The 27,577-nt window shown below is 45.6% G+C and overlaps 1 protein-coding gene across 1 annotated transcript in view; it reads right to left on the minus strand.

The window, feature by feature from the left end:
* Positions 1-27,577, minus strand: part of MDGA2 (MAM domain containing glycosylphosphatidylinositol anchor 2) — a 384,757-nt gene that overhangs the window by 117,400 nt on the left and 239,780 nt on the right. The window contains exons 8-9 of the mRNA XM_026849164.1: positions 25,765-26,094; positions 10,946-11,239 (exon numbers count right to left, since the gene is read on the minus strand). Of these exons, the coding sequence (XP_026704965.1) occupies positions 10,946-11,239; positions 25,765-26,094 (624 nt within the window). The remainder of the gene's footprint in view (positions 1-10,945; positions 11,240-25,764; positions 26,095-27,577) is intronic.

Below are 27,577 nucleotides of genomic sequence, written 5' to 3' on the forward strand. Positions count from 1 at the left end.
GTGCTCTGGGGAGAAACAACCTCGTCCTTGCATTTGCGTGAAGCAAAACCAACCTCCAGCACATTTCAACCTACCGTTTATACGCACTGAAGATTTTTAATGGAGCAGAGATGCTGTTTGCTTCATGCTGATCCTCCCTCTCTTGAGTTTCAAGGCATGGCCTAACTTCATGGAGCTAACTCGAAACAGCTGAAAGTACCAATACACCAGTGTCGGCGAAGAGCTACCATGGTTAAGAGAGAGCAAGTTTCTGTGAAAAAAAACCCGGAAGAAATACTAATTGATTAAGAAATGCCGTCCTCCCAAGATTATCAATTCGAACACTCAGATCCTGGATGCCATCTCCAGAAGAAACAGAGCATTCAAAGCCATCCTAGTCTGATTCTTCATAATTTAAATATAAATATGCAACATTTACAGCTACTTCCATTCCTCCTCTCATTCTCACTTCTTAAAAAAACCAAAAAACTTTTTGTCTAGAAGACTCTTTGGTCTCGCCCTCAGACACTGCTGTGAACTGCTGTATCTTCTACATGACCAACTGTCAAAAGGAAACCTCTATGAATAATGCAATTTTTTTTCCCAATAACATCCATGTTTATGCTTCAGGTTCTAGGGTACTCGCTGCTGTGCTGTCTTTTGGAATTTTTAACAAGAAAAAGATACATCTCAGGAGATTCTCTCAGTAACAGTAGTTTTAATATTAAATAAGAAAAGAATTCAAATGATCTCTTTCTCATTTACAATTTTCCATGTTGCCCGTGTTTGGATATTCATTACTTCTCCAGGTCACTAGACACACATTGACCTTGACCTTGCTAAATGTCAGAAAGCTCCCAGTATTTTGCTTTGCTGATCAAGCCGTCGGTTATTTCCATATATATTTTCCTCCCCTGCTCCGTTCAGATGAATTACACAGAAAGCCATAATTGCTTATGCGCTATGCAGAAACCGTTCTCTATCATCTTTCACTGAGAATTTTACAGAAGGGATTTTGACCGTTGTTTTACACAGAAGCACTACGAGAGTCTTCTGGAAAATTTCTAGTCTGACAAATGAGGACCTGGGAACTCTACCCATAGGTTAAACGCAAGGACGGTGGTAACAATATCTGGACTGCCTAAATATATATCACCAAAGGGCAGACCGAATCTTTAGGCTCAGGTAGGCAGCATGTATCTGCGCCATTTGAGAGCAAGCCTGAGAAAAAACAACTCAAGGACGCAAAGTTCCCCCAACACAACACACCAGGATGGAGAAAACAACTTCTAAACGCAAAGCAAAATTATAAAGGCAAGTGGGAGCCAACATGTATTTCGGTTTTAAAGTTGCTAAGGTAATTTATTAATTCCCGTACTCCAAAAAGACATAAAAAAAAATGGTTCAGAAATAGAAAAGTAGCAAGGACTTCCCCCTCTCCCCCCACAAGCAGCCTAAATCAAACCCAAATCCCATCTACGGAGAAGGAAGTAATTCAGAAAGTAATAAGCCCAACAATCTGGGAATGTATTGGGTTATGTAAGACTTTGTCCTGAATACTAATCAGCTTCACCACTCAACTCTTCAATCATAACATAAGGGGGGGGAAGGAAAAAAAAAAAAAAAAAAGTATAACTGTGATGTAAATAATGCAAATGCAAAATGTAAACACTGACTTTCTTTCTCATTTGAACCTGCTTAAAAATAGATTTTAATGATTATTTTAAAGCACAGACATTTTCCCCGTTCAATTACTCTTCTCGCCTATGGAGATTCCCTGACTATCCCCTTTTTAATACATTTCCATAGTTAAAATTTTATAAGCAGATCTGGAAATCTAGAAGGTTTCAGTCTCTGGGAGTTTTACTTGCACTCCTTATCCCCACTCATGAAACAATAACATCAGCTTGCCTGGTTCTGCCCAGCAATACGAATGAAGAACTCGAGAGTGCAAAAATCTTCCTAAGTAACGCGCTGTTGCCACAGTCCCGGGAAACACAGGGCGTGTTTCTCTGGAGCTGAAACTCACTGAGAACATCTCCAAACTAGGGCAGTGATCCTGGTCCCTGGCCCCCTTCACCTGATACAGAGAAACAATTACTTGTTTTGAGATTTATTTATTTATCTGCTTATAGAAAACTGCTTAGCAACTTATTTACTCATTTACAGCAAATTATAGTAATTTTTAAATATTGCTAAGAATCCTGCTTGCCCAGACTGTTCTGTGGAATTTTACCCAGGACTGCTGTGTCCATGAAAACAAAGCAGTTCACTGGGAAAATCTACCAAGGATTACAATGTTCACCAAAATACTATGCTTTTGTCCTGGAGTAACAGCTGGCTCTAACTAGTTGGAATTTTGCTAATGAGTAAAGATAGCCATAGACGAATGGTAGAAGTTCTATTGGTTCTCTTAGATAAGATTGAAAAATAAATCAGCTGGAAAATACTTTTGTTATTCGAGAAATTGGCCAAGGGAATCTGCGCATGCTCCGTGGAAAAAAACAGGGTGAGAAAGACTACGAGCCTTCCTCCCAAAGACCCCCGGAGACGACCACCAGGAGGCAATGCGCAGGTGCAAAGAGAACATCAACTGCTGACCCCAGCCTTACTCATGCGTATGGATGTTTGTGTGATGTAACCCAATGAATATGGATATCCACACTCTATAAGGTTTGGTAAAATGTGCGGTGGGTGTGCGAGCTTTGTGGAGAAATCCCCTTTCACCCCGGCCGGAGTAAACACACCTGCTGCATAACTCTATTCGAGTTGTAGAGTCTTTTTTTCCGCGAACCAACCATCTGCAGTGGTGCGACTCCCCCCTCTCTTGGGCTGCTCGGTGATGGGTGCAGTTTCCACCCCCCGGGACCACATGCCAACCCAAGATGGATTGGGAAGGGCAGCGAGCCAGAGTGTTAATGCACGCCCTCAGCACACCCAGTGCCTATGTCCCCTGCCACTTGGACACAGGAATGACAATCAATCACCTCCTGACAGCCCAGCACATCCCCGCTTGGGTCGTAGCCCAAATGGGTGAGAACAGAACTCCAAGGTCTAGCAAGTACCGGGTGTGCACAACTGGCGAAAAGTCCCAGAGTATTTCATCATCCAAGTAGGGTTGAAACAGAAGAGTGCCTGACAAAAGTCAATTATCCCAGACCCTACAAACAGTGACCCTAAGCGAGACCCTCTGAGCAATCCTGGATGGCAGCAGGATGTGACCAGCAGCACCTCCCCTGAGCTGGGGCACCTCTCAGGCTCAGACCCCCTCAAAGTTTGAAGACCCTCTGCCCACAAAGCCAACGAAAGGCCAAGGTGAAGACAGACTTCCCGAGACTCAACTATCGTCTGTTGAGGAATGCCGATGCACTGCGAGTACTTGCCCCGAACTGGAGAAGAGGGAAAAGTTTAACTACAGGCTCACCCCTTCTATCCACCTCTTTACCCATCTACCTGTTTAAATATGTACGTTTGCCTTCACGAGTGTGGGTGCCAACATAATTCCCTGGATCCAAATATTTCTGTCTGCCTCTGTGCGCGCGTGTTTTGTGTTTATACATATGCACACACACGCATTTTGAGTTAGGGTACCTTGTAGTAAGTTAGTGTGAACCTTGTAATTATCAAATCTGTAATTAAGCTGCTGCTTCAATGATAACATTCTACCAAATCACCTTGTTAATCTTTAAATTGGTCAGTCATTAACTGCTGCTAAAATTCAACCTTTTTGATCCGCCTCGCGCCACTGATAAATCCTGAATTGCTGCTAAATCACAACTGCATCAAGTATTTCATTGCAACACCATCCCCCCTCCCTGCGGGGCTTTGTCCACTCAGCTTCAAAAAAAAAACCAACAAACCCATCCGTGGACTCAGAGTCTGTAAGTCTCTTGGCAAACTACTGCAGGGATTAGCCGCCCTACCTGTTAAAAAGTTTCTCAAAAATTACTTTCCTAAAATCTCCATGAGTTTTAAGCTCATTAATTCCAGTTCTGTTTTGGATGGAGAACGCTCCATTCCTTTTCTTTTGTAACAAACTTTTATTTCATTATTAATATAATATATAATATTTACATATAAATATTTCATCAGGCACATATTTAGACAGTCACAGAATAGATATGGCAATTTTCCGAGCTGCCAAATTGCCTGTCGAAAGCATAAAAGATTATTTTTTTCCCCATCTTCAGCTGCAAATAACATCTACAATCAAAGCAAAGCAGACCCAGTTCTGAACTCTCCTGCCGACGTAAAACCCGAACAACTAATTTATGCCCCACTGATACACTGCAGATTTGCAGTGATGCACCTGAGATCATAATTCAGCCTCATATTTCTTACTAATTAGCTCTGTTCCATTTCAAATATAATCCCTGAAGAATGTTCCCCTTCAGCGTGATTTCATTAGTTGTTTAGAATTTATTACCGAGCAGGAATGACATACATAAACTGGAACTCAAACCGATAGGCAAACTCAGAGCGTTACAATGTGGCCAACTGCTCTGCCAACCAGGTTACCATGAAATATCTTTGATGTTTTAAGAGGCTTTACAAGTACTTGGAGACCAATGCATTTGGAAAACAGTTTATATTATAAACAATATTTTATGTGGCACCAAAGTAAAACTGGAGCGTATAAAACCCAAGCCCAATGTGCAGCAATGTCCACTGTGAAAAATGATTCTGTCCTTCCTGCTATCATTACTTGATAAGGTACACGATGTAAACATTTGATTATATTGTACCTGATGGCATTTTTATTTCCCGAGCATTCTCTTCCAGCAGTAAAAGTGGTGCATTTAAATTATTACTAGATTGCACCCCGTCTGCCAACAGCAGACAGGCATTTATTTATTTATTTTAACTTTTATTTATCCAGATTTGCACACAAGAAAATGGTGCTGCGAGCAGGTGCAGGGCTCTGAGCACTGTCACCGCAGGCAATTCCGCTTTCCACTCATCTGTCTCGGTGCCCTTCTCAAACTGAACTGGGACGAGCCACCTTCGGGAGCACGTGTCTGGAAGAGCCTTTGCTTTCCAGACGCCACGTTCTCGACTCGGAGCAAGGAAGCCACATCCTAGAGACCTTCCTGGCTCATGGAAGGAAGGTTCATGCCCCGTGGGGTTTCTGATGGGTCCCTCAAAGGTAGGCGCCAGCTTCAGCAGGAGCTGGGGCTCCCTCTGGACCAGCATCTTTCATTCTGGGGAGAAACGAGCAGCGTGCCTTGCAGCAACAGAACAATATAAGCAGTGCCGTTGCACAAGCATCTGAAGTCACCATGAGCCAGCACAGGTCTCTAAAGAGCCACTTACGTGCCTCCCTGCCCCAGCCAGCCTCCCTTTCCCATGCAGAGGCACGCAGCCAACCACACTGGGGAGATGATCTAGTTAAACCCCAGCACTGCTGCTTTGCGAGGCTGATTTTGCACCTCCCAGTGAACTGCTCGTGTCATTTATTATAAACCTGCAGAAGGGATCCTCCTGGACCCAGCAAACCACCTTCCCCATGAAAAAAAAAAAAAGCTCTCCAAAACATGGAAGATGCAGAAGGATAAATGCCGCCGTCCAAAGGGCTCACACATTGAGCGTGCTATAGACAACCCCACATTCCAAAGAGTCTAGCCATGGGTTAGAATCAGGCAGAACGGCCCTGTGAAGGCAGGCACAGAGGAGCAAACCAGGACAGCAAACCAGGCTGTTCGGTGCTGCCTGCTCCTCTCCAGGGTAGAGACACTGAGACAACATCCATGGGTCCTAGGAAAAATCTCTGCACACACGGCTCCTGGGGAGCCCGCGCCAGCAGGACTCCACGGACCAGGCTCTGCTGATAACTTCTCTACAACGGCAGAGCTCCCCCAGCTCTGTCCCTAGCATCACAACCAGCTACCTTCATCCTCCTTTTATTCTGTGGGGAAAGACAAGGAAGAGCGAGAAATGAACTCAAGCACTCTACAGAGTGATATTTTACTCTTGTTTTGTTTTTTTGTTTTTATTTTTTTCCCCAGAGGTCTTCTCCAATCTCCCATGGGAGGTGGACAAACCAGTAACAACAACGACCAAATCCCACTGAAGGTGTTCAGCTCTGCTTGCTGCTGGTGCTCTACTTCCATGAACCTAATTAATCTCTCAGAGAAAAGCTAGCAGCGCTCGCAAAAGCTGCCAAACAATAAAGATCAAAGTCAGTAAAGCCCATGGCTTGTGATGAGTGCCAACACACTGGAGATAAAAAAAAAAACAAACCACGGGATAATAATAGCAATAAGCAAAGGACACGAGGTTTATTGATCAAATCAGATATTGCACGTCTTTCCTTACTACAGCATCCTCAGAATCCTGTCTCCAAGACCTCTTGGGTGGGAACTGTTATTTTTTATTTCACAGAAAGGGAACTGGGACAAAAGGAAAACATCCCAGAGACATTCCTTAGGACAGGTTCTGCTGATGTCTGTGGATGCTTCATGCTCCACAGCCACACAGGGAGCACAGGTACCTAACACGCAGTTGGTTAAAAATTTCAGTTAAATTCCTCTCTAAGATCTACTCACAGTTAGACCTCCAAACAAGTATCATTTTTGCTGTATTTTACTGTTGAGTAATCAACTTCAAGACATGACAAGGATGGCATGACTCAAAGTGTGCCAAAAAGCACACCGACCACGTCTTCTCCAGCGGACCTGGGCTAAGAGAGACGAGGCTTCCTTCTCTGTTGGTTTCCCATCAAGCATTTTCATTTTCCTATTAGAATTTTTAGAATCCGACGGCAAACATGAAAAATCAAAAATCTTAAACCACAACTTGAGGCCAAACTGTGAGGAGGAACAGAAACCAGCCACTTTCCTAGAGAACTCAAGTATGGGATCCTGGTGCCACCGAGCATGGGGTTAAAGGGATGGCAGAGGAAAAGAGAGGTAAGGAAAAGAAAAACACTGTTAAAACTGTTCAGGTGAACTGAAAGTGGGTCTAATTAAAAAAAAATATCAAAAAAAGCAGCGCATTTATCTTTGAATTTATCTTTTTCTTTAGTTTGAACCAAAAGGTATGACCTAGAGCAGTAGTTCCACTGAAAGATTTGCCCTTTGGTGCAAAATAGAGCAATACTCTACCCCAGGGAGAGAGAAGCTCCTACTTTCACAAGTAGAAACTCTTCTGACACCCCAGAGAACGGGAACGTACCCAGCTACCAACGACCATGAACATATCTGGTTACACACCCACGCACCGCACGCAAAGTGAAATCAATGAGTTGTTATATAAATAAAAGCGTTTCATTGAATATCCTTATAAGTGATAGAAGGCTCTAAAAGAAATATTACAAAAATTACTGAAAAGAACTGATTTTTATGACAATTAAATAAATGCCGTCCTCATTACGGAAATGATGCTGAAGCCGATGTGAACACATGTACTTTTCCTCCCACAAGAAAAATAATGAAAGCATTACACAGTATCTGCTTTGTCCATTCGTCTCTAAATTATCACTTGCTAGGATCTGAATAAAGTGAGGAGAAATCTAAAAAGGACAGATTAAAGAAAAATCTGCTGCAAATACCTGTTATGCCCCTGCTCATTAGAACCATTTTCAAATTGTGTCTCTCATCTCTTTCAGAATATGCGATCCGCTGCATCTAACACAGCACTAAAATTACATAAAAACAGAGCGTTGGGTTTGGTTTGTTTGTGTGTGGGGTTTTGTTTTTTTTTTTTTCCCATCAGTAAAATATTGTAAATTAACAGCAATCCAAGCCATGCCTCCAGCAGCTTTGGAAGTCAGTGGGAGTCACCCCAGTCTACCAGGGACTGGCTCAGGCCCTGAAGAAGTGCAGCTGGTGCGAGGTCCTCACCCACATCCCAGGCAACGTTCCCCAAGACGCAGACCCAGCCATCCCTTCCTCTAACATAAACCACATGATTACCTCTCTGCTGAAGAAAATAACAGCATCTACTTAAAAGACCTGAAATGGAGACCAGGATAAACGATGCAGAGCTTGCTGGATAAATAGAATTTCTATGATGCGAAAGACTCAAAACAAAGTCTTCCAGGGCAAAATGGGGGACACATCACAGCTGTTATACAGAACCATGTCAAGAATGCTTCTGAATACTTGTTCTTCTAGTATCCCCCAGTGAACTGAGCTTCAGAGGATTTCAAAAAGGAAGGGAAAAGGGGAAAAAAGGGAAAAGGGGAAAAGGGGAAAAAAGGGAAAAGGGGAAAAAAGGGAAAAGGGGAAAAAGGGAAAAAGGGCTGAAAATACCTTTTATTGCCTGAAAACACAAGGAACAGAGCTCCTTTCAGGCTCATAATTCTCTCAAGGAGTGAGATGAGAAATTCTGGGCACTGGGGACAGGACAGCCAGCTTGTCCTGGTCAGTACTTTGTGGGTTCACTGTAACTGCTGGACTGGATTCACTGCCAGAGCTTTCCCACTGAAGGTCTTGCGCATCATCAGGAGCATCCTCCACACCCGTATTTGTACATGAACGGAATGACTTAAAGAAGCCTCCATCATCCACACATCATCGCAACCAACCCAAACCAGGACGTTGCAATGACCAGGCTGGACTCTGCACAGACATATGGAAAAGACGATGTACGCTGACAAAAAAGAGAATATAAACTAAATGACTAAGACGGAGGATCTAAGTGGTCAGAAAACAAAATCTTTTCTAGTTCCCGTAGCAAATCACTGACAGAAAAGGGGAAAGAAGCCACTTTAGCTCCTCCTTATTTATGGAGATTGTTGTTCCACTGTTTGTGTAGTAGTTCTTGTTTGGAGATTCACAGGGGAGACACTCTGCAGACCAGTTCTTACCGAGTTTATTTTTCATGTTTCCTCTCTGCCGTTCAAGATCATCAAGGCCTGCAACACCACACCGGCCGATCTTAAGTCCAAGCCACACGAAAATCTTGATCATTATCACCTCTCTCACCCACCACTGTTGCTCTCTGAAGAACTAGTCCTAGCCATGCTGCTGCCGTCCTCCTGAGCTGGCCCAACCCGATGTCCCAAGAGCAACAGGCCAGGGAGCATCACAGAAAGTTCCCACAACCAGTTTTCTTTAATTTACGACCGTACCGAGAAATCTTTTATTGTGGTTTTTGGGTTTTTTTGGGGGGTTTTTTGGTTTTTTTTTAAGTGTTCAATGGATAACGGAGAGATGCCCCAGCAAAGTTGTGGTAGCCAAAATACACCACATCCAGCCTCGGCGCATACACCCGATAAACTGCAGCAACTGAAAATCCCTGCGACAGGGGATGCTGCCGCTCTCCGCATTTTTCCCAGCATCGACCCCTCCTCTCTCACACTGTTCATGCTGTGAGGGCCCAGGACACGGCACCACCAACTCTATCAGCCCTGACAGCAACCTGTGCAGACAGGACAGACTCGGGGCCCTGTCCACACATCTTAACACTCTGCCTTTTCCTGTCTTTCATCTCTTATCCTAGCACGATATTTACCTTCTGTAGATCACCTTTTCCATGCAGCTAGAACTAAACACCTACAATGCTGATGGCTTGTTATAGGAAATCTGGAAGAGAAGCTGCGTGTCATCAGGAGCAGTCCTAGTCGTGATAACCGCAAACCCATCATCAGAATAACCATGATCCTAGTAATAGTGACATGAGTCGTTATGAAATTCAATTTCTTTGTGTCAGCAATTAAATTTCTTGTGTCAGCAAGGGCTCCCCCGTGCTCACAGCTCTGATTCAAGGCAGCTCACGCAGGCTGGTGCAGCCCATTCGTACAGGAGCCAGTCTTCCCTACAACAATCCTTGTGCTTTAAAGCTTCCATCAGTGGGAGACTAATCCCCCGCCGTGATCCTTTTACACTCTACAGGGTAAGACAGAGCTCTCCAGAGAATGACCTAAGATCCAAGCCATTTCCTGCAATCTCTAGAGACGGAGCCAGAACCACTCCCGCTCCCAATTCAGATCCATCAGCATGGGTGGGATGAAGCCGGTCCTAAGGCAAGAACCCACAACCAGGAGAAGCCCAAGTGAGAAGGGTCCAGATTGCCTGCAGGATTGACTCCCAGGAGGCTTTTGGTGACATTAATCCATGTGACTGCTGGATGGAACAGACTCAACGCTTTGATAAAGCCGGCACACCAGTAAATAGCTCTGATGAAAGCGCTGCAGATACCACAACATGTAATCAAATGCATAAATAATTTGTTATACAACAGACCTTGGAAAAAAACAAATCAGTTGATTATTAGTAATAACTATGTATATTGCAGCATCTCCTCCCTGGAGGCCCCAAAAGAGGTCAGTTGTGCTGAACACACAACACTTAGAAAGCAAGTCTGCCATAATATTTGGGCATCTGAAACTGGGATAAATGAGAGCTGCACAAGACGCTTTATATATATATATAAAAAAAAAGTAAAAATAAGTACCAACAATACAACAGACACACGAAAATCATTTAGAGAACATCTTTATCGGATACACAGCAACAAAGAACGGCTCATTTTTTCCACAAACCACATCAAACCAGACTTTTCATTTTCCAATAATAAACGCTGAGCATTTCCAAAATAATTGATTTCCCCTTATGTTTTCCTTCCCGTTCCTGATGCTGATGGCTCACAGTCAGTCAGAGCAGACTATGCAGATCTGCATGCAGATCAGCTAAGATGGAGCAGCTTTTTCTCTTTTTTTTTTTTTTCCTTCTTGTTTTACACAGTATCAACAAATGAGATTAGTATCAGATGTGCATTTATAGAAATATGTCCTCCTATGTCATTTACTTGTTCTTTTTTTTTTTTTTTTTTTTTAATATAAATAGTACTCCTGTGTCATTTGTACTTCTATATTTACATTTAAACTACGAATTCAGGGAACTACAGAGCCAAAAATCACAGCACCAAAGATGTAACAACTGTAAGACTGTTGCTTCAGGGGACAAGTCAGCCAACTTTTTCTCATCAAAACCACATGGAAAGAAAACAAGGATCTACTTACACTGTACAATGAGCTGTACCAAAGCTTCTCTGGGTTTCACATTAAACCCGTTGTATTGGCTGGTCTGGCACCTGTAGGTCCCCGTCATCTCCCTGGACACGTTCACTATCCTCAGGATCCCATCGTAGCTCTCTGTCTGCATCGCCCCGTCTGGCATCGCCACTTCCTTGTCTGCTCGGGACCAGAGAATGATGGGCTTGGGCTTCCCTGTCACCTGGCACTGCAGCTCGATCGTGTCCCCTTCCCGCGTGACCAGGGGTGACTTTTCTTGAGGAACAGTCAAATTGGGTGGGACTTCAAAGGAGAAAATAAAAAAAAGACGTTTCAACAATCAGCATTACAGAGACATCAGGTGGCTTTCCTGCTTGTACGGTCATAACTATATATGAAGAATTAATTTATACACAGACAGCGGTGCACAGTGACTGTATATATTGGAAGACCGTGTAGTGCTACTGTATTTATGAGGCAGTGTGCTCAGCTGCTTGAAGTTAAAACAAGATTTAACAGCCCCAGCTATGGCACTTATTTGCCTCCCTGTACATCTCTGACAGGTCAATACGCCGTACCAGTGTACATCAGTGTCTTCAGACCACCAGTTGCAGCTAGTACTTTATCACTGCAAGTTATGTCCTTCCTTTTTATCAGTATTTGGCACTAAACCCCTTTTTTTTTTTTTTTATAACCGACTGGCTACTGATTTTATCCAGCTCATAATGGCTGCGCGATGAGGAAGAACCGTGCCAATTCAGAAATCAGCTCAGAATTCAAAACCTGAAACCGAAATGCAGTTGGCATCTATCACAGGAGGTTTATCGAAGTGGTGTTTTTTTCCACGGAGATTTGCATTAACAAATCTGGAAGAAATACACGAACAACTGTTTCCAGCAGGATTTAGACAGCCCTTTGGAGCAGGAATACCTGGCACCACTTGTGACGCCCAAGGACCCATCCTTCCTCCTCTCCGCAGTCTTGCAAGAGCGAGACATTCTAATTACCCCCAACGCCTCTCCGAATTATGAGCCACGGCGCTGAATCACCAGTCCTCGGCAGAGAAGAGTGAGCTTGCTGCGGAACAGACGCTGCTGTGCAAGGCTCTTGATCAGGACAGAAATGCTGTAGAACCCCTGGCAAATGCATCGATGTTTGCACAACGGGCATCCCAGTGAGCTTCCACCATCGGTCCCATCAGAGGCGGCCCCTCCATTTAGGTGTCAGCGTTTGATAATTACAAAGCACCGTGAGATCCAGTGGCCTGGTGAGAACTGTTTTGCCATGTCCAATCAGGCCTAGTCAGCATGGGTTTGTGAAAGGCAGGTCCTGCCTGACAAACCTGATCTCCTCCTACGACAAGATGACGACTATTGGATGAGGGAAAAGTTGTGGGTATTGTCTGCCTGGATTTTCAAAAAGCATTCAACACAGTTCCCCATAGAATTTTCATAGAAAAACTGGCTGCCCATGGCCTGGATGAACGAACGGTCTGCTGGGTCAAGCACTGGCGGGATGGATGGTGCCAGGGAGGGGTGGTCAGTGGAGCTAAATCCAGCTGGCGGCCGGTGGTGACCTCAGGGCTTGGTGTTGGGACCATTTCTGTTCAACATCTGTATCGATGATCTTGATAAGGACACAGAGTGTGTCACCAGTGAGTTCGCAGATGACACCAAGTGGGAGTGTTGATCTGCATGAGGACAGGGAGGCTCAACAGAGAGACCTGGATAGACCGGATCAGTGGACAATGTCAACGGGATTAGCTTCAACAAGGGCAAGTGCCAGGTCCTGCCCTTGGGCCACAACAAGCCCCTGTGTGGCTGCAGGCTCGGGGAGGGGTGGCTGGAGCTGTCTGGGGGAGAAGGATCTGGGGGTTCTCACTGACAAGCAGCTGAACAGGAGCCAGCAGCGTGCCCGGCTGGACAAGAAAGCCAACGGCCTCCTGGCTTGGATTAGAACTATTGTGAGCAGCAGGAGCAGGGAGGTGACAGTCCCCTGTGCTCGGCACTGGTGAGGCCACACCTGAGGGTTGTGTCCAGGTTTGGGCACCTCATCCCAGAGAGATCTGGAGGGGCTGGAGCGAGGGCAGAGGAGGGCAACGAGGCTGGGGAAGGGCCGGAGAATAAATCCTGTGAGGAGCCAGGGAAGGAGCTGGGAGTCTTCAGCGTGAGGAGGAGGCTGAGGGGAGCCCTCATCCCTCTCTGCAGCTCCTGACAGGACATTGCAGAGAGGCCGAGGCTGGGCTCTGCTCCCAGGGGATCAGGGACAGGACAAGAGGGAACGGCTGGAAACTGCCCCAGGGGAGGGTCAGGCTGGGCAGGAGGAGAAAATGTTTCCCAGCAAGAGTGGTCCGAGAGTGGAACAGGCTGCCCAGGGAGGGGGGAGTCCCCATCCCTGGGGGGGGTTCAGGGCCGTTGGAATGAGCTGTGGGGGATGTGGGGTAGGGGAGAACTTTGTAGAGTTGGGCTGAGGGTTGGACTCGATGATCCCGAGGGGCTTTTCCAACCTGAGGGATTCTGTGATTCTAATTATCGCTTCCATTTCATCATAATTATATTGGGTTTACAGCCAATCTCTTACTCCTCTCTTAGCACAACACAAACAAAAACTCCATCTCTGAAGCCACCTGCAATCTCCAGACCACACGTGATGGTTTGGGTGCTGCAGACCCTTGCTTAGGAGGAGGGGAAGAGCTGCCATATGGATATGGAAAATATATTAAAAAGCCTGATTTAAGCACTGCCTGCCCTCTCTTTTCTTTTGTGCCTTCTGAAAACTCAGCTGCCCTTACAGGTCTTCTGTTCTGACTCATGTAGAAAGATGCTTTCTGTTTTAAAACAGTCCCTCGTAGGAGCATTACCTCTCCACACTCCTGCCCTCAACCACTTTGCTTCAATGCCAGGACTGAAAAAATACAGCTTGCACCGCAACTCCTGTCTAAAAAAAAAAAAAAAAAAAAAAAAAGGCTATTTTCAGGTCTCCAGAGGTGGAAACAGCAGACTTGTACCACTGAGAAGCAGTTCCAGTTTCCCCTGGGGTCTACCCCATGTATACAGACCTGAAAAGCCTGCTAGGAATCAGAGTTTAAATCAGGGACTTTCATAGGTACAAAATCCTGTTTTCAGCTGTTTTGAATAACTCTTTCTGAATCTGGTGAGACATGTAAAAGTGGAAATAGCTTTTTTCCACAGGAGAGCAGAGGGAAAATTATTTTATACTCAAAAAAAAAAAAAGGAAAAAATAAAAAGAGGAAAAAAAAAAAGAAAAAAGAGAAAGACTGCTTAATAAAACATTCCCAATATTAATAAAACATTTGCATCTTTCACTTATGCCCATGTGTGCCATCACAGGTCCTGAGCACAGGCCAGTGCCCAGGAGACCTGGATCCATTGGAGGGAGCCCAGAGGAGAATCACCCCCTGAAGATGCCTAAAAGCTTCCGGCTGAGGAAGGGCTGCAGGACGTGAGCTGGTCCACCCCAGCGAAGGGAGGGGGGTACAAAGCCGTGACAACAGTTTCCAGAGCTCTACCAGAGCTCAGAGAAAAAATACAGAGGGAAAAGGGTGCTGAAGGTGGTGAGGGACGAGACAGGAGGAGCAGATGTGTGCTGCTCTGTGGCTCTCCAAGATACTCTGATTGCATTTCTCCACCAATACGTGCCCTTCCCTCCCCCTCACATTTCTACACCCCGCACATCTGCTGTGAAGAGCTTGTGCTGGACCTGCATCAGCCAGGGGCTTGTGGTGGGACTCCTCTACCTTCCCTCCTAAAAGTGAGCACATCTAACAGATACCAAACTGCCACTTCCTAAAGCGACACTCCAGGAAAACGCAGACAAAACCGGGAAAAAGATTTTGTTCCAAGATGGAAAAGACGGTTTAAAGAGGAGGGTTTGAAAGCACGCTGCGCTGCCCACCTGCAGGAAGGAGCGTCCTTCTCAACATTTTTTCCAGCTCATCTGGCTTGTGGCTTCTCAGCTAAGTTCAATTAATACGCAGCTCTGGATCGGGGAAAAATAAACATTTACTTTGTCCCTTCCCCCCTGGGCAGCAGATCTGCTCCCTGCTGTGCCTGTGCTTTGATCAGAGCACGTCTCAGTTGGTTCGGATGCTGCAGGCTCCCTCAAAGCTCTCCGCTCACTCCCTGCACCTCCAGCTGCCCCAGGGAAGCATCCCATCCCTCTCATCTCAGGGATTCACTGGCAGTGAGAACTCTGAGGCCAAGACCATGGGGTCACAGCCCTCAAACAAAACACCTGCTGTCAGGAGGGAAAAGGTCTGCTATCTGCTACATCCCCACCTACAGGGCTATCGACACTCCTGTTTGCAACCCCATGGTCCAGATGGGTCCAGGACGTGAGTTTTCCCTTTGGTGGTTGTCCGTGTTGACCTACTTCTGGACATGTTGATCTGGCAGCCTGTTCTGGACTCCATCCGTTCCAGCCTGCCATCAGAGCAACAGGTCTGGACTATAAAATCACGTCCTGCCTTGGCCTCAGAAGTCACCCACTTTCTGGCTGGGGCAACTTCTCATCTCAAGAACTGAACCAAGAGTGGTCTTGGGCAAATGCTGCCTGTGAAGGCAACGTATGACAGAAGAGAGACAAAAAATGAGAGAGAAGGCAACAAAACCAGCTTTGTGTGTGGAGGTTGACCCAACCCTGCACTTGAAACAGGGATGGGAGACAAAGAAACTGAGGAGCTGTTCCCCAGATATCCTCAACTTTCTTCTGGGTTAAGGAAATCCTTCACCAAGCTCGTCAAAGGAGGAGTAAACAGACAAATCTAGTGTGTGCACGAGGTGGATTTAGAGAGGAAGGATGGCAGAGATGTTGGGGTGCAAGTGGGGGCTCAGGAAGACTCGCAGCTGCACTGCGGGGATGAAGGAAGGCACCAGCCCCAAGCTCCAGCTGTGGGAGCCTGCCAGCTGCAAGAAACAGCACCTCAGAAAACACTGAAATTTGTACACTCAGAGAAAACTATGATTCATATAAGGAAGAAAATAGGAAAGAATATACCCCGCTTCACACGGTCAGACGTAGCTTCTGGAGACATTTGAGAGGAGAGTGAATGGCACAGGACATGCATGGAAAAAAAAAAAAAAAAAAAGTTGCATGCCGAAAAGGTCCTGTGCAAGTGTGAGCAAGTAATTTACCCTCTCTTTAGCTCAGCTTTCGTTCTGAAAAATAGAGATAACAGTACTGCAAAAACTGCACACTGCCAAGATAAGGAGCATAGCCTAGGAGGTCTGCAGGCGTGCTGATAAGATAGGCTGTATCAGTACCCCAGATGGAAAGATACCTTAAAATACCCTGACTCGTCTTCTCCTGTGGCACTCTGCAACACAGCCAGTCTCCGTCACATTGTGAGCCGGCCAATATATTATTATGGTTTACTGTATTTATTAAAGTTCTGGATACTGGAAACGGAGAAAGAGAAAGGAGGGACAAGGCCACCTATTAGAACAAATCATTTCATGGGCAATGCCGTAAATAAAAAGCCTGGCTGAAGCTTTCATGTATCACACGTGACTGACAGTGCCCAAGAAGGTGAGCTCCCACAAAGGGTTTCTCTGCCCCCACCACAGCAGCCATGGGCACGGGTCCCACTTAACTCAGATGATGAGTTTCCACTGTCTCATTAGAAGGAGGACAGCACTGAATCTGTGCTCAGGGAGGAGTTTTGGTAGGGTTTCCCTTTTTACACTCCCTATTTCTTTTCACAGACTCACAGGTACTTAATTATCTCTGATATGTCTATTCCGCTGTCAAATTAGCTTAAATTAGCTACAAGGTCAAAAAATATCAGGGGGTGTGGGGGTTTGCAACACGCCGACTGACAGGAGCTGGCAGCCTGATCATGTATGACTTGTTTTCATAAGTAATAAAACTAAAAAAAAAACCCAAACCAACAAACCACCACCACAAAGAAACTCAAATCAATGCAATGCCCACAGAGAAATCGGGAAGATAGGGGATGTGAGGGGTGTGTGGAGAGGGAGAAAGCTAGAGAATTGAGAAGAAAATGATAATTCAGAGTTTTTCTTCCTTTACTATGATCCAAGAAGTAGGGAGGCCCCGGCACCAGGTGGCTGAACCTGCCATGGAGGAGGGCCCAGGCATTCTGCTTGAACAAGGGTGTAGAAACTTAGAGCATCAGTTAGGTTGGAAAAGACCTTTAAGATCATCGAGTCCAACCATTAATCCAACACTGCCAAGCCCACCACCAAGTCCCTAAGCATCACATCTACACCTCTTTTAAATAGCCCCAGGGATGGTGACTCCACCAGTTCCCCGGGCAGCCTGTTCCAGGGCTCGACCGCCCTTTCTGTGAAGAAATTTTTCCCTACACCCAGCCCAAAGCTCCCCTGGTGCAGCTTGAGGCTGTTTCCTTTCATTCTATCCCTTGTTAGTAGAAGCAAGGATGCCTGAGCAAGGGTGCAGAAGCAAAGATGAACGAGCAAAGGTGGGTGAACAAGGGTGCACAAGCTAAAGCGCATAAGCAAAGGTGCAAGGGCAAAGGTCTGTGAGGAAAAATGCACGAGCAAGGCTGTGCTAGCAAAGGTGCTGCCAGCGGGGCGAGCAGAGCGGGGGTGACAGTCAAGCAAGCAGAAAACACCAAGTAATCAGGGTGCCACCAGCTGTGTCAGGGTGCTACTGGCTGTTATTGGGGCATTGCCAGCTGTGCCAGGGTGTGCCAGCTATGCTGGGGTGCTGCTGGCCGTGCCGGGGCATCGTCAGCTGTGCCAAGGTGCCACCAGCCGTGCCAGCCTCCCTGTCCCTGCGGGTGCTGCTGCGGCACAAGCCGAGTCTCGGAGGGGCTCAGCTCCCCTCGTTGAGGCATCAGCATGTCTCCTGCAGCACCAGGTAGAAAACCTGCTGCAAATAAAGGCCGATTCTGTTGCTGCTTGTGCAGAATAATATATTAGTTAAACCCCTGTATTTGAAACAACAGAATTACCTTATTCATGCAGCAAGTGACTTAAAAAAAAAATGTTAATACTCTTAGCAGTTAAATCTGTTTCCTGAAGCGGAGGGTTATCAATTGAAAAACAGAAGTGTTAGTAACACTAAAGTAGCACGTACTTTAAGAACACATACTGTTATCCTTTGAAACTGGCAGAGGCACACGCAGAAGAGGGCTCCTGTTGATATATGTCCACTCCTGGCTCTTAAGTAAAATGGTCTGAGACAACCTTTGCCCCTGAGAGTCGCTGACTCACCAGGAGGTCAGACGGCAGAAGGTATCACTGTATTCTTGTGCTTTTTATTTCTTTTTTTTTTTTTTTTTTTTTTTTTTTTTTTTTTTTTTTTTTTTTGTTAAACCGCTCCTTAGGCAGACGTGTGTGTCTGTTACTGGAGACAGACTAGATCCTTCTGCCTGATCTCCTGTGGTACTTCTACTGTAACTCCTTTGATCCAGCAAGGTCACTGTGTCTACAGAAGGATGGGGACAGGACCAAAGTAGTTATTTCAAAGAAAGCACGTGAGCCTACTATGTTTATTCCCTGCGTATTCTGGGTAGGTCCATTCTAGTTCCTCAACATCTGGGAAGACGTTGTGGTTCTGGTCTACTCTAGATCTTTGAAATCCTGATGGGTCAAGTTATTGTCCCTATTTTGAACCTCTGGATAGCCTAGTTCATTCCCAAAGAGGCAATGGCAGAGGCAAGAATCTGCTTACACATAAATCAAGGGGCAGAAGATGACCAGAGTGAGAGGACAAGGAGGCTCTAGAAGTGGTGACCCCGTGGTAGGCTTGGGAGGGGACAGCACAACTCCTGAGCTCTTCACCAGGGATTACAGGTGGCACGGGTGAAGTAGGGGCTACTGTCACTCTGTATTTCTTCAGGTGCCTCGGACAGGCAAAAAGGGAAGCCAAAGCCCTCAAGCAAGGAGTGCAAGTTCTAGCAGTGATGGAGAGCCTGGGGGCTTGGGAGGAGCTGTGGGCTAGAGTGATCAGTCTGTTTAAAACAGACTAATGGTAATAACTAGTAATTACAGGATAAAGCAGAGCAAAGGAGTGTTTGAGCTGCATATCAAGAAATAATCCGTAGTGGAGATTACTGAGAGATAATCTCCCAAAAGAAGCGTTGGAAGTCACATTGTTCAAGTGATTTAAAACGAGCCTGGATAGGGAATATTGAAGAATCTGCACTGTTCTAGCTGGGAGATAGAGGTGAAATTATTTGCGTATCCTCCTTATCTAATATTTATGAATTTGAAGATCTGAATCTCTCGTATTAATCACCCTCTGCCAGAGACATGGATTTTGGTCCCTGTTCGTGATTCATACTCCTTATGTGACGGAGGGGTTTTAAGGCAGAGTAGACTAAGCTGTCATATAGGAAGCCAAGCTGGTATACAAAATGTATCTGAGGAAGATCATTTAGCCTTTGAAGGGCAGCAAGTGATAATTATTCAGGTTCCGTAGACATTTCTGTAAACAGAGACTAAAACTGCTCAGCGTGCCCCTAACATGAGTTTCTTCTAGAAGGGAGCATATGCTGAAAGGGTCTCCTGAGGTGAGAAAAGAGCCTCGGGGGAGACTGCCAATCCAGCCAAACTGTTGGAAAAGCAGCTGAAGTCAAGAGAATTTACTTTAACCTTTCCACGGCCTTTCACCACTATGAAAGATCCATCTAGTCGTGTAGAAGGTAAATCGAGCGACCCGTAAGGAAATCAAGTCTGGATTTCACGGCCGCTTTCTGTTCTCATTGCTTCAGTTCCCTGTGTGCCATCCTGCCCATATGCAAAGAAGAGAAAGCACCACAGCCCATGGTTTTTTGGGCACAAGCCACTTGTGATTGCAAGTGAAGACACGAACACCAACCACCAATCTCCTGGCGGGGGCTTGTATAAGAGATCTGCTTAGACAGTAGAATAATTCCAGAATCAGTTCTTGTGCCTCTATGTACTTTCAGTACCTTAAACCACCACCTTACTCTGCAGTCGGACTGTGAAGAGGAACGTTTTAAACCCAGAACATACACAGCCAGCAGCAAATTAGCCAAATTAGCTTTCAGTGATCTCGCAGGAGTCGTGCTGCGGAGCTCCATGAGCCATATGCAATGTGAGATGATGAGCTGACTCCACAGCCCTCCGGAGAAGAATAAAGAGACTCCACAATACGTGGTCGCTAAAGAGGGTGTCTGCTTCCAGAAACCCAGCAGAAGGAAATCCGCGGTGGAGGAACACATCCCAGAGAAATCCAGTTTCCTGGGGGAACCAGGGGCTGGAGAGGGAAGGAGCTGCAGAGCGGGAGGTGGCCCATGCCCCCCGGCAGGAGTAGGCAGCCGAGCAGCTCGGCCAGCCCTGCTGCAAACTGCGTGACGGGAAGGGACAGCGGCTCCCAGAGATGGAATTAAAAAGAAAAATCTTTGCACATTAAGTACTAAAATAGAACTATAAAAGAAAAGCTTTTTAACAAAATCTGGCATTTATCTGTCCCTTCTGTTCACCTATTCCTTTCAAAGATAAACTCCAAAGATAATGGCTCACAAAAACAATCAATTCACCGCAATAATGAAACGTCTGTCTATTTTCCGGCATGTCTCAGGGTTGCCTGTGAACAATCACTCTGGACAGTGCTTAAGGTTTACAAATATCTTAATTGGACCACTAATTATCTCAACAAAAAGCATTTTTTTCATTATGCAAAGAGGCAGTACTGTGATTTTAATAAACATTTAGAACTAAAATGAAGGTCTCTTTTATGTATCATCAAAGGAGGAACAAGATGACCAGAGGACACAAACTTCACAAACAGATCAAGGCCACATGTCCAAACGCATCAGCCTGGACGTTTAATAAATTCATTATTTAATAGATAGCTGATTAGCTTAACAAGGAAGCGCTCTTACCATACTGCAGGGAGGACACACGGCCTCATATATACTAGTTCCGTGGGAATTTCTCTGCCTGTTTCTGGCAGCGCTTATGTAAAACGAAATTTATTTGTTGACATGACTAGCCTTGAAGGTGGAACAGGAGACCTGGAGGCCACTAGCCTGCCCTGTGCTCATGCCCCAAGTCCACGTCCCCCTCCAGGATCTGCCTACCCCGGGGTGCTACATGCTCAGCACATCTTCAGGTTCATCCGGAGATGAATTTGGTTGATATATTTGCCATGTAGGACACCTAATCGTGCCCACACTGGGTGGGAGTGAAACAGTAGAAAGGACTCTCTTAGGAAAAGAAGAGTCACCACCAGCTCCAGCTCAAGAGTATCAGCTCTCTCCTCCATCCAGCCCATCTAGTAGCAATTCAGAGCAGTGAAGCCAGAGAATAAAGTAAAATAACCCCCCTGAAACAACAACTCACTTTACTGCACAACGCTACCTCTGGGGGAGAGATGAAAAAAGAATCAGCCAGAAGTGACAGATGTGACATCTCTTACTCTGCTGATACTGATTTTAGGGGAAAAAAAAGACAGTGTAAAAACCTGCGCTGAACAGAGCAGACTATACATCACCTAAAGCCTTATTCTTTCTGCTTTGAATACAATATTTAAGGCAGAGAACAAGATCGCTTACAAAGACAAACACACTCTCCTGATCCACCTCTCTCTTTGGTTTACCACAAACCTATTTTACTGAGGGGGTTTTGTGGCTGTTTTAACATTTTCTGCCTTCAGATTCCCCATGACATGCGCCCACACACACACACACACACACACACACAGAAGAACCATCCTGTCTCGCAGTAACCTTTGCCCAGGGTTGGTGTTACGGATGACGGGGTTTTTATAGGGCAAATATTCAACATTCGAGTCTTTATCTCCACTACTTAGTGACCTACATCATGGAGATGTGGGTGAGGGAAGGCTGCTAGGGGATTACTTCAGGTCTATTTATATAAGATACTCAGGACATAAATCTACACCTTTCCTGCTGAAAGTACAAAATGTCAAGGGAAAAAAACCATTCCCGCTAAACAAGCGTAATACCGAGTATGCCAAGAGGTTGGCACGTCCCTTGCACTGCCACACGTCCCTTTCCGATCCGCTGGAGGGACAGAGGAGACCTAACTGTCTCCTCCTTAATTACGAGCCCCTCCTGCCTCACTTGGTGACTCCAGGAGGAACCTCCTGCACGTCAGGAACAGAGAATTCTCCCCCAAACCAGCAGACAGACACACAGCGCGATGTTAATGCATGCGTGCAAGTCCTGGCATTTGGAAAACGTCTTTGGTGCCTAGGCCTTATGTTCATAATTACCACAGCAGTAATGAATCCTGATGAATCAGTAACGACCTTCAAAAGCACACTGAAACTATTTCAGCTTCCACTTAATCGGATAACACAGTCATACAATTAGGCAGAACTTCTTTTAAGATGCTAAATAAGGCTGATCCCAAACACTGGGTTTTCTTCCTCCTTTCTGATTTTCTTGAGTGTTACGGGACAGTAGATTTTAAGAGCTGACATAATTCATCACTGCCTGGAGAAACGGTGACAAGCTCATAGGTACGGCCACCTAATGGATGCTTCCAATAAATCCCATCGATTTCCTAAATGATTCCCCAGCAAGTACAGATAATATAGTGGTTGCTGTCTGCCAGATGGGCAACGCATGACTGCACAAACGTCACTGTCCACCTCACCCTGGCGAGCAGGTAGCAAAGTTTGCATGCAGCTGCCATCTGTCATGCCAAACTCGACTCTTACCCCGTGATAATCCTCTCAGTTCTTGACCTGTTAGTAAGATGTGCGTTAATAAGCTCGAAGAACATGTTTCTTTTGGCCAAGAGATGGGCTGATCCCGTGCCCATCAATCTGATGGTGTTTCTATCCTTACAGTCTCCATAGGATAATGGAGGGAACTCAGGAGGTCTCTAGTCTAAACCCCAGCTCAAGGCATGGCCAGATGCGAGGTCAGACCAAGCCGCTCCGGGCTTTATCAGGTTTTCACAACCTCCTGGGATGGAGATCCCACAACACCTCTGTTTCCCACACGGACATCCTCATGGAGAAGTAGTTGCTCCTTATATCGTCTGAACTTCTCATTTCAGCTCATGCCCACTGCCCCTCACCTTCCCAGTGCACACTGCTGCAAAAAGCCTGACTCCACCCTCTTGATACATCCCTTGGAGGCAGGGGACAGTTGGTGTCCCAGGGCTGTCTCTTCTCCAGGCTGGACAAGTCCCCTTCCTCCAGCTGCTCTTGACCATCTTCACACCCTCTGCTGGACTCGCCGCAGTTTGCTGAAGCTTCTCCTGCATTGGGGGTCCAAAACCGGACACAGCATCCATCGGCCTCCATCACTGCCAGGGCACGATGCTGCTGGTCTTACTCCTGCCTCCTGGGAGCCCACGGAGCTGCACCCTGGCCAGGCAGCCCCAGCCTGTCCCACTGCAAGGGAATGACCCTCCACAACTACCTCCCCGAGCTCTGCGCATTGCTCCGGCACAGACATTCTGAAGATAACCAGAAGTCCACAAAATTGTGCAAAATCATCTCAAGAGTTATCAAACAGTAAAAGTAAATACCTCTGGTTTACGCTTACAAAGTTTAGCAAAAAGAAGTAAAAGATTCAAGGATCCCTGAACGACACCACAAATAGCAAATAATACAATAAGAACGCAACTAAATAAAATCAGTGTTTTCCTCCTGTCTCTGAACGTTTGTGTATGTGTGACTTATGTTTCAGAGTGGGAGACAGCGAAGATGAACTGCGTCAATGCTGACTGCTTGTTCACTTATACACACACACACACAAATTTTGACGCCATCAGTAAACACAACTCTCTGCATCTCATTTTCCAAACACACTTTATGCCCAGTCCACCTCTCCAAACTATGCTTCACTAGTTTGGCTATAGAGATGCTACAAAAGACTGTGCTGAAGGCTTTATTAAACCCAATGCAACAGCTTTGCTTGCCATCTCCTTGCCCACAGAGACAGTCTTTTCATCACAGCAGGCAAGCAGGTCGGGTCAGGCACAGTTTGCTTCCGATAACCCATGCTGGTTGTTTCCAGTCACCTCTTGGTCCTTCACATGGATTGACATGGCTGCTAGGTGAACATGCTCCCTGGCCTTCCCAGGGACTGAGGTGAGGATGGCTGGCCTGCACTCCCCTGCATCTCCTTCCTGAAAGATGGGGTAAAATTTCCAGTCTTTGTTGGATCTCCTTAGGCCACCACATTTCAAAGGTAATAAAGTGCCCTCGAAGTGACACTGCTCAGTCACTTTCTGTCCAGTCAGGTACCACCTATCCAGTCCCATGGGGGTTCTAGATGTCCGTTTTGCTGAAATAGCCCCTAACCCAGTCACATGGCTTTACTTCCCAGGCTCCTACCCAAACCACAGGCCAATCCTCTCTCTGCTCCCTGTTGTACACAATATTCTTCACGAAACCCTTTAAGTGGGCAAACCTTCCAGAATCCTGTCAGAAGTGATGCGGCACTCAAGAGGGATCCATGGGACCAGTATCCTATTGAAGATGGAAGGCAGGCTCATAGATTAAAATCTAAACAATAATTTATCAAGAAATTTGACAGAGACACAGTTTAGATGTGACACGTACCGGCAGAGTGATGTAAAATTTGGAGAACTGTGGATATACTCTTGGAAGCAAAAGTGTGCATTTAATCTTTTTGAAAAAAGTAGAAAGTATGTACTTGAATCTGTTTGGTAAAAATGGGTCAGAAGTTGTCTATTAAACATTTTCCTTCCATGCTACGAAAAGGTTTTCCAGTGTGTTCTTTGTCGTCTTACGGCACGCACCGCATGCCTTATCCCAGTGAATAACATCCACAGTCTGAGGAACAGCCCAGCAACGCTTCGTATAAAAGACAGGATGGACAGTAGATATAACAATGACACTATTTGCCTCTGCATGTTAACATAAAATCATGTTCTGAAAACAGAAATGCATTTTTTTTTTAATCCTTCTCTGTAGAAATCAATCAGCAACAACTTTTTTTTTTTTTTTTTGGCTTGCAACTAAATTTTGGCAAGAAAAAAAAATTATTTGTTTGGAATATTTTCTAGTTAATCTTCTTAAGATGGACTACCTCAGTTAGTAAAGTCAACTCTGTGGGGAAAAGTGTGTGAAATCCACTGGTTACAAACCAGCTATTAGCAACGAGATAAAGAAAAGCAAGAACGTTACATATTCCTACACTAATAGTACAAGATATTTATTATCAAAGTAACAGCCAAGGCTCTAGCTCATCAAAGCGAGAGATGTTTCAATCACCGATCTGGAAACGTACGTAATAGATACCTTAAACTTTTTTCCCTCCTGGGAATAGGATGATTCACCAACACGCAATGCGTAATCTTTAAGAATAAGGAGCTCCTTCCTCCATACTTGGCACCGACTGATCAATTAGAGTAGCTGGATGGATTCAGTGGTTGACATCACCCCCTCCTGTTTCTCCTTGTACTTTCCTACCAGCTATTTTTTTTTTCCATGACTCTGGATGCCTTGAAGTCCTAAATAGAGGCCAAAGCCCTTTTATAAAAGGAATATATAACGAATTTTTCTGACAGTAAAGGGGACACGTCTGGGTAAACCAGATCCTGGCATGTTCCTGGGAGAGCGCACCACATGCCACTTATTCAGGTTATTGTCCTTTAATCAAAGCAGCTCAGGTCCTGATCTAGGGTCTGCTTAGATATCTTAATGGTGAGAAGTGTTTGGTGTATACACTTTTTTTTTTTTTTTTTTTTTTTTTTTTTTTTTTTTTTTTTTTTTTTCCATGAGTAAAGGAAAGCCATATCTTGGCTATTTAATGGTTGGACTAGACGATCTTCAAGGTCTTTTCCAACCTGGATGATTCTGTGATACCGAAGTAAAGCTGCTATCAAAGAAAGCCCCCTTACCTGTACTGCTGGAGATGTTGACATCAATGCTGATATCCGATATGCCACCTCCCTTCAGAGATGCAACGCACGTGTATGTCCCAAAGTCAGTGAATTTCAAGTCAATGATGTCCAGGTTCGTGGTGCCAGGTGAAACATCGGGGTCAGTCTGTGTAATGACCATCCTCTCAGAGCTTCGCAAGGGACGTCCGTTTTTAAACCAGCTGAACATAAGCTCTTCAGAAGGGATGGCTTCCACCTGGCAGGAGATTTTCACTTCTCGCCCAATCTGGATGTTGTCGTCTTTGTGATATGGGTCAGGGGTGATCCAAAAACGTCCCTTTTTTAAGGCTGAAATATATAAAAGAACCCACAAAACTATAATAAAGTATAAATTTTGCATATTCAGACTTTGCAAAGACATGCCCATGCTTCACTTTATGCCTACATATGATTTTCATGCAGCCTGTAGAAACAGGACAAGGGGTAATGGTTTTAAACTAAAAAAAGGGTAGATTAAGACTGGATATAAGGAAGACATTTTTTACAATGAAGTGGTGGAACACTGACACAGGTTGCCCAGAGAAGCTGTGGCTGCCCCCTCCCTGGAAGGGTTCAAGGCCAGGTTGGACGGGGCTTTGGGCAACCTGGGCTGGGGGAAGGTGGCCCTGCCCGGGGCAGGGGGTGGCACTGGATGGGCTTTAAGGTCCCTCCCAACCCAAACCAGTCTGTGATCCTGGGACGTTCAGGAAGTCACTGAAACTTTCAGTACACACATTTAGCACATGGTTAATTTTTCTGCAGGATAAAATCTTAATCAAATATCATCACAGAGTATACATCACTGAAGTACTCGTCATTTCCAAAATGGAAAAGAGGAAGTCACAGCACCTACATGCAGCTGAGCTGCTAACAACCAAAAAGTAACCAAAATATTTAATGAACCTTCAGTGTTTTTGAATCCAGCCCTGGAGGTATTTACAAGCCCTTCCTCACCTCCATGCTATCAGACCAATGAGAGGAGAGAAAACAGAGATATCAACCGAACATCACTAATATAACCAGTAGTGTCATCTCCAATCTATCCGGAAAAAAACGCGGCCATGAAAAATAGCTTTGTGCCAGCTGGTTAAATAAGAAGAGGTAAGCACTTGCCCAAGGCTGCAGCCTGCCCTGGCTTACACACCCTGCTCCTTCCCCGGGGCAATGTGGGGGTTCCCTCCGTCCCTGCGACTGCCCTACCCCAACGAACGGCACTGCCTTGTTCTGGTGGGGAAGCTGTGGCCAGCTCTAAGAAGTAAGAGGGCTGAAAGTACATCTTCAGGCAGTGGTCAGTGGGAAAAGGCAAAAAGATGCTCTTCTGAGACGTGACGGTGCAGGACGGCCCATCATGAGCACCTTGGTTGTGCTTCCCTGGCTGGGTCTTCTCAGAAGAGGAGAATCCATCCCCTACTCGCAGGGGGAACATGAAGCTGAAGGTTGCACACATGACAGAGAAGAACATCATCACTGAGAGGGGCTCAGGGTATCCCAAAGATCTCTGTCTGCATCCAAGACTCTTCAAGCCTGCAGTAAAAACTCAGTTAAATCTCTAACTCACAGCAAAGCAGAGATCAGGTAGTCTCAGCTTTTCAGAAGGGAACCCCAAGGTTAACGAGTGTTTTGAGGCCATCTCAAAGGCCGGCTCAGTGCTCAGGAGTGCCCCACACCCATGCAGGGCACAGCAACTCTGAAAAACATTATTTTCCACCATCTTCCCGGTGGGATCAGCATCTTCTACCAGCATTCCCTCATCCAGCTACTGCACAAGAGCAAAATAATACTGCTACTTGCT

Source organism: Athene cunicularia, assembly GCF_003259725.1.
Source record: "Athene cunicularia isolate RWA chromosome 5 unlocalized genomic scaffold, athCun1 chr5_part1, whole genome shotgun sequence".
NCBI classification, from domain to species: domain Eukaryota; kingdom Metazoa; phylum Chordata; class Aves; order Strigiformes; family Strigidae; genus Athene; species Athene cunicularia.